This window comes from Lepus europaeus, chromosome 16, assembly GCF_033115175.1.
Source record: "Lepus europaeus isolate LE1 chromosome 16, mLepTim1.pri, whole genome shotgun sequence".
Taxonomy (NCBI): domain Eukaryota; kingdom Metazoa; phylum Chordata; class Mammalia; order Lagomorpha; family Leporidae; genus Lepus; species Lepus europaeus.
Window position 1 is genome coordinate 87,699,053 of NC_084842.1, and position 8,095 is coordinate 87,707,147.

At 55.8% G+C, this 8,095-nt stretch overlaps 1 protein-coding gene across 1 annotated transcript; it reads left to right on the forward strand.

Moving 5' to 3' along the window:
• The first annotated feature begins 1,576 nt into the window (after positions 1-1,576).
• On the forward strand, positions 1,577-7,811 carry LOC133775297 (uncharacterized). The gene is given in 3 exon segments (XM_062213531.1): positions 1,577-2,954; positions 3,033-5,949; positions 6,796-7,811. Coding segments are annotated over 3 exon segments (4,365 nt in total). The 5' UTR covers positions 1,577-2,303; the 3' UTR covers positions 7,593-7,811.
• The last annotated feature ends 284 nt before the right edge of the window (positions 7,812-8,095 follow it).

Consider the following 8,095-nt stretch of genomic DNA (forward strand, 5'->3'; position numbering starts at 1 on the left):
GGGCCTGCTGTGTGGCTCTCAGGGATGGAGGGACAGGGCCGGCCTCATGCTGCGCAGGGCAACACAGTGCTCTCGGCACGGAAGCCTCTCCAGCTTTTTTGGTTTATTTTTATGAATTCTTGGGCTTCTCCTCCTTCCTTTCCCCAACTCAGCTCAACCACAAAACGACGTCACTGTGGCCTGAGACAAGCGTCCTACTGCCCTTCAAACCGTGACCTCACTGGCCACGTGTCCCCCGCCTCCCCGGCGTTGTTATGTGGCAAGCTCCGTGCCCCACGGCAAGCCCTCAGCCCAGGCCCAGCCCAGGCACTCAGCCGGAATCTGCTTTTGCCCAGGGCAGGGCGCGCCGGCCCCAGATGCCTGTGACAGCCCAACAGAGCCCGGGACTGCGGCAAAAACGCAGCCCTGGGACCCGGGACGAGGGGCCCCGCCACTAAGAGCCAGCCCTGAGGAGGGCCCCTGCGGGTACGGCCGGAGACCCCCTCGCCGTGGGCCAGGCCCTGGGGAGGGGAAGGGGCGGCCCCATCTCCGTCACAGCTGCCATGGTGACATCGCAATGGCCAAGTCCCCGCGGACGGGAAGGCGTTTCCAGCACAAGCGGGGTTTGTGCAGAGAACCCTGAAGAAAGTTCTAGAACATCCGGGGCCTGAGGAGCCCCCCGGGAGAACCGGACGCACCTGCCGGCTCTCCTGTCGCCCGGTTCCTGCTCCCCCACCCCTCCCGAAGCTCTGCTACAGGTTGAGGGCTGGGCGCCAGGAACCCCTTTTTCCACACTGAGCCTCAGGGCGGAGCTTGAAGGGGGCGGGGACCTGCTCCCACCCTGCCCCCGGCCACCGCACTGTCTCCCGAGCTGGTGGTGGCTCCAGGGTGATGTCCCCAGTGTGCAGGTGTCCCAGGCACTCAGTGAAAATGCGCCCAAGCCACCGCGTGACCAGGGCGCCCTCACCTGCGGGGAATCCGGTGGGGCTGCCGGTGCGGGCCCCTGAGCCTCAGGAGCAGGCCAGGCCCCGGAACACAATGGGCCCGGGAGGGCGCCGTCCATGTCAGGATTCCGGAGCGCTTTCTGAGCTGGAAGAGGAGACCCAGTCCAACCTCAGCCCAGGGATCTCTCGGGAAAAAGTCACCAGGCCCCCGAGCCACCCCCAGTTCCCCAGGCATCGGAGAGGCCCTCTCGGTGCCCCTGGTCTCTCCGAGGGCCCCAGCCCTCCCATGGCGCCGTCAGATCTCGGGACAGCCCGGAGAACCCCCAGCCTGCCTCCCTGCCCACGGGGCCCACACCTGGCGTGGGGCTGGCACTGAAGGACCCTTATGGGGGAGAGGGACAAGAAACTAGGCCTGGGCAGATATCAGGGGCTTCTTAAGAGGTTAGATGTTCCCCAGAGTCCAGCGGGCAGGACGTTCTCTGGGAAGGAAAAGTCAATCCCCTTCAGAGAACCTCTAGGCATGCCCAGAGCAGAGCTGCCACTCTCCTCAGCACTCTCCTCAGCACGTTCCCCTCAGCACTCTCCTCAGCACGTTCCCTCAGCACTCTCCTCAGCACTCTCCTCAGCACTCTCCTCAGCACTCCCCTCAGCACTCTCCTCAGCACTCTCCTCAGCACTCTCCTCAGCACTCTCCCTCAGCACTCTCCGATATGCTAATTGTCCCTCCGAACCAGCCAATCCCGTGTTGCCACTGCATCCCATATGCTAATGGTCCCTCTGAACTGACCAATCCTATGCATGCGCATTAGGAATATGCTAATTCGTTGCCTATATAACCTGTGTGAAACTGCCGCTCAGGGCTCCTCACTGCCTGAGGTGGGGGCCCGTTTGCGCAAACGTACAATAAAAACCTCGTGCTTTTTGCATCAACTGGTCTGGAGTCTGGATCTTTGGGCGTCCTCCCGAGCAAGTGGGCATCTCTGCAACTGAGAGGTCCTACATTTGGCGCCCAACGTGGGGCTCGAGGTCGCCCTCAGACCCATTCTCTGCAGGACCAGTTGGAGGTATAATTAAGTGTTTTCTGTCTGTTGTTTTTTGTCTTGAGTATTCTGACTGGATTCTGACTGAAGTATTCTGACTGGCCAGTATCTGACCTGACTCTGTGGGACCAGTGGGGGAGGCAGGCGTGCCCAGCAACCCCTGGTCCGTTCCCCGGAGGACGCTCCGGGTTATGAGGGGAAACCCTCGGTCTGTTCCCCCGGAAGACGCACCGGGGTGGTCTGGAGGTGGGTCGGAGACCAAGTCTCCCTCCTTCCCGGGGAGGGCTGGTCAGGCAGCCGCTCCCAAAAATAGCGCAATAGCGTTCGATTTGTCCTAGCCATGTGGTTTGTCTTGTTTACTGTATGTGTCTGTGTATTGGCTGTTCTTTTTGTTTGGGCTGAAATCCTTGCACACATGGGTCAACAAATAACCACCCCTTTAAGTCTCACTCTAGATCACTGGAAGGACGTTCGAGAACGCGCGCGCCACCTCTCATTGGAGGTTAAAAGGAAACAATGGGCAAAATTCTGTTCCTCAGAGTGGCCGGCCTTCGAGGTCGGCTGGCCAAGGAACGGCACTTTTAACCTCGATATTATTTTACAGATTAAGGAACGAGTCTTTCAGCCAGGATCCGATGGACACCCTGATCAGGTGCCCTACATTACCACGTGGGAGGATCTTTCACGTAACCCCCCTCCCTGGATAGAACCCTTCTCCTTCCCGACGGAGCCCATACGTACCCCGTTACCCCCTCCTCCTATCCCGGTTGTGCCAACCTCCTCCCTATACCCTCTGAAGGAGATTCGAGATCCAAAACCTGACAAGCCACCGGTTCTTCCGGCTGATCAGGACTTTCTGCTCTTTGACTCTCCCCCACCCTATCTTCCCGGCCAGCCTGCTCCCCCGCAGGAACCCCCACAACAACCAGAGCGGGATGTGCAACCTTCTGCACCACCCCTTGATTCCACGAGGGCAGGAGAAGAAGTCTCAGCGCCTTCCCCGCCCTCCAGCCGCCTGCGCCTCCGTCGGGGGCAGGCAGGGGGCTCGGGAAGCGTTTGGACTTCACAGGCTTTTCCTCTTCGCTCGGTGGCTGGCCAGATGCAGTACTGGCCATTTTCTGCTTCCGATCTTTACAATTGGAAAACCCATAACCCCTCTTTCTCTCAGGACCCCCAGGCTCTGACTGGGCTGATCGAGTCAATTTTATTGACTCATCAGCCCACCTGGGATGATTGTCAGCAGCTTCTGCAGACCCTCCTCACTACTGAGGAAAAGCAGCGTGTCTACCTTGAGGCACGGAAAAACGTCCCTGGAGCAGATGGCCGACCGACCCTATTGCCAAACGAAATCGAGGAGGCGTTTCCCTCAACCCGTCCTGATTGGGACTACACCACCGTTGCTGGTAGGGAGCGACTTCGTCTTTACCGCCAGATTCTCCTTGCGGGTCTCAGAGGGGCTGGAAAGCGCCCCACCAATTTGGCCAAGGTACGTGCAGTAGTACAGGGGGCTGAGGAAACGCCGGCAGGCTTCCTAGAAAGATTAATGGAAGCCTACCGTATGTACACCCCGTTTGACCCCCTGGCAGAGGACCGGCAGGGAGATGTAATCATGTCCTTTATAGGACAGTCAGCGCCGGACATCCGCAATAAATTGCAGCGGCTAGAGGGGCTTCAGGGGTATACTATACAAGATTTAATGAAGGAGGCAGAAAAGATTTACAACAAAAGGGAGACCCGAGAGGAGAAGGAGGAAAGGATCCGCAAGGAGCAGGAGGAAAGGGAAGACAAAAGAGACAAAAGACGTAATCGAGAGCTTAGTAGAATTTTGGCCACCGTAGTGCAGGATACAGAAAGGAGTAGACCAGGACAGAATAGGGACTTGGGAGACAAACGAAAGCCTCGGGTGGAAAGAGATCAATGTGCCTATTGTAAAGAAAGAGGACACTGGGTCAAAGACTGCCCGAAGAAAACACAGGGACCAAAGAAGAGACCAGTTCCAATCCTGTCCCTGGAAGAAGACGACTAGGTGAGTCAGGGCCAGGAGCCCCCCCCTGAGCCCAGGATAACCCTTGAAGTGGGGGGCAGACCGGTAACCTTCCTGATTGACACGGGAGCCCAGCACTCGGTACTGACTTCAGAAAAAGGGCCTTTAAGCTCCAAGACTTCCTGGGTTCAGGGGGCAACTGGAGGGAAGTTATATCGCTGGACAACCAATCGAGAGGTCCAGTTAAGTACAGGACTTGTGACACACTCGTTCTTACTAGTGCCAGACTGCCCCTACCCCCTCCTGGGCAGGGACCTACTCTCGAAGGTAGGAGCCCAAATTCACTTCCATGAGAAAGGAGCTACCATCACAGACTCAGGAGGGCGGCCCCTCCAGGTATTAACACTACGCTTGGAGGACGAACACCGATTATTTGAGAGGCCCTCGTCCACCATGGCTCCCCTGGACCCCAAGTGGCTCACAGATTTTCCTCAGGCCTGGGCAGAGACTGCGGGAATAGGGCTGGCCGTCAACCGGCCTCCCTTGATCATAGATCTGAAGCCCACGGCCATTCCCGTGTCAGTTCGTCAATATCCGATGGGCAAGGAAGCTAAGGAAGGTATCCGGCCACATATCCAGAGACTGTTACACCTAGGCATTTTAAAACCTTGTCGTTCACCTTGGAACACCCCCCTACTACCAGTAAAGAAGCCTGGTACGGGTGACTACCGCCCGGTACAGGACTTGCGGGAGGTTAATAGGAGAACGGAGGATATGCATCCCACAGTGCCCAACCCCTACAATCTGCTAAGTACCTTGCCTCCGACCCACGTATGGTACACTGTGTTAGATCTAAAAGATGCATTCTTTTGTTTAAGACTGAGCCCTCAGAGCCAATCCATCTTTGCTTTTGAGTGGAAAGACCCAGAGACCGGGTTTTCAGGACAACTCACCTGGACAAGGTTGCCCCAAGGATTTAAAAACTCGCCTACCTTGTTTGACGAAGCTCTGCACCTAGATTTGGCCGACTTCCGAGTTAACCATCCGGACCTGGTCCTCCTGCAATATGTGGACGACCTCCTCCTTGCCGCTGAAACTGAGCAGGACTGCCTAAAAGGTACCGGGGCCCTGCTACAGAGACTGGGGGAATTGGGCTATCGAGCCTCCGCGAAAAAGGCCCAAATATGTCAGAAACAGGTGGCCTACCTAGGCTACCTCCTAGAAGGAGGGCAACGGTGGCTGACAGAGAGCCGAAAAAGGGTGGTTGCTCTAATTCCACCCCCCACCGATGCCAGAAAGATGCGGGAATTCCTCGGGAGTGCGGGATTCTGCCGCCTTTGGATTCCTGGGTTTGCGGAGCTGGCAGCCCCATTGTACCCCCTCACGAAGTCCAATGCTCCCTTTCAATGGAGAGAAGAGCAACAGCGGGCGTTTGGCAACATAAAAAAGGCCCTATTGTCAGCCCCAGCCCTGAGCCTCCCTGATATGACCAAGCCCTTCACATTATACGTGGATGAGAATAAGGGAGTGGCGAAGGGAGTGCTAACACAAATGCTTGGACCCTGGAAAAAGCCGGTGGCATACTTTTCAAAAAAGCTAGACAATGTAGCGGCCGGCTGGCCTCCGTGCCTCCGCATGATAGCGGCCGTGGCAGTTCTGGTGAAAGACTCGGATAAATTGACTCTAGGCCAACCTCTCACCATAGTGGCACCTCATGCTGTGGAGACAGTTATCCGCCAGCCACCAGATCGGTGGCTCTCAAATGCTCGGATAACTCATTACCAGACTATGTTATTAAACTCAGAGCGGGTCCGGTTTGGGACTGCCACCTCTTTAAACCCGGCCACCCTGCTCCCGGAACTGGGGCCCCAGGCCCAGGTAATCCATAACTGTCATCAAATCCTGGCTGAGGCCCACGGCACCCGAAAAGACCTAACCGACCAGCCTCTGCCGGATGCCGAAATGACCTGGTTCACGGATGGGAGCAGCTTTCTACAGAACGGTGAGCGGAGGGCTGGGGCAGCGGTGGTGGATGGAAAAACTGTTATCTGGTCAAGTGCCTTAAAGCCTGGAACTTCTGCTCAAAAAGCCGAGCTCATAGCCTTAACTCAAGCTTTAAAACTGGCACAAGACAAAAAGGTCAACATTTACACAGACAGTCGGTATGCTTTCGCCACTGCCCATGTACATGGGGAGATATACCGGCGAAGGGGCCTCTTAACCTCAGCAGGCAAGGACATTAAAAATAAGCAGGAAATCCTAGATCTTCTACAGGCCCTGTTCCTGCCCAAAATGTTGAGTATAATTCATTGCCCCGGGCACCAACGAGGAGACGACCCCGTAGCAAGGGGAAACAGGATGGCAGACGAGGCCGCTAGGGCGGCAGCCCTGAGCCAACAGGTGCTCCCGTTAAAGACAATTGAGCCCACCCAAGTATCGAGGGAACCACCTTTCCTCTATTCGGACCAAGACTTAGATACGATCCAGCGGCTCGGTGCAGAGTATGATGAACAAATAAGGGTTTGGAGGCTCGGAGAGAAAATAGTCCTGCCACACCAATTGGCTAAAGAAATAATTACCAGCCTCCATCAATGGACTCATTTGGGACACAAAAAGCTAAAAGCAGCCTTACAGGAAGATAGGCAGTCTTATTACATCCCCGGACTTGACTCTTTAGTCCAGCAGGTAACTGAATCCTGTGTTCCGTGTGCCAAGGTAAATGCCAGACACCTCAAGCTCCCGGAGGGAGCTAGGGTAAGAGGAGACCGACCAGGAATCAACTGGGAGGTCGATTTCACTGAGATAAGGCCGGGCAGTTATGGGAATAAGTATCTTCTAGTTTTTGTAGACACCTTCTCCGGATGGACTGAGGCATTCCCCACAAAACGGGAAACCGCCCGGGTGGTCGTCAAGAAGATCATAGAGGAGATCTTCCCCCGGTTCGGCTTGCCTAAGGTAATCGGGTCCGACAATGGCCCAGCGTTTGTCTCCCAGGTAAGTCAGTTGGTGGCCAAAGCATTAGGCATAAATTGGAAATTGCACTGTGCCTATAGACCCCAAAGTTCAGGACAGGTAGAAAGAATGAACAGAACAATTAAAGAGACCTTGACCAAATTAGCGTTGGAGACTGGTGTTAAAGACTGGGTCCAACTCCTCCCTATGGTGTTGTTCCGGGTCCGAAACACGCCCTCTCATTGCGGGCTGACACCATACGAAATCCTTTATGGAGGGCCCCCACCAGTAGCAGGCTTGCTTGACCTTGCCAGTGACTCTGTTGCCGATGCCCCTAAGTTACAGGCCCGGTTGAGAGCACTCCAGATCATCCAGAACCAGGTCTGGAAACCTCTTGCAGCAGCCTACCAACCCAAGACGACAACCATTCCACATCCTTTCCAAATCGGTGATGCTGTGTATGTCCGAAGGCACCAATCTAAGACTCTAGAGCCCCGGTGGAAAGGCCCCTTCACTGTGCTGTTGACAACTCCCACCGCTCTCAAGGTCGACGGAATCGCTGCTTGGGTCCACGCCTCACACGTGAAGCGAGCACCACCTCCCCAGGGCCCCGAGGATCCGGATAGACCAGCCAAATGGAAGCTCCAGCGCACTCAGAACCCACTCAAGCTAAGACTTTCAAAAACTGTCTAATATTTGTGATGTTCCTGGCCTTTCCCCATTGTTTTTCCAATCCCCATGCTCCACAATTGTTAACGTGGAACCCAACCCAGTCCAGCAAGAACAGAGTTCCCTCCCTCCAGTGAGGCAGGCTCTCCCCAGGCCGGTCCAATAGATTTTAGGATTAAAATCTTTGCAAAAAGAAAAGGAGGGAATGAAGGACCCTTATGGGGGAGAGGGACAAGAAACTAGGCCTGGGCAGATATCAGGGGCTTCTTAAGAGGTTAGATGTTCCCCAGAGTCTAGCGGGCAGGACGTTCTCTGGGAAGGAAAAGTCAATCCCCTTCAGAGAACCTCTAGGCATGCCCAGAGCAGAGCTGCCACTCTCCTCAGCACTCTCCTCAGCACGTTCCCCTCAGCACTCTCCTCAGCACGTTCCCTCAGCACTCTCCTCAGCACTCTCCTCAGCACTCTCCCTCAGCACTCTCCTCAGCACTCTCCTCAGCACTCTCCCTCAGCACTCTCCTCAGCACTCT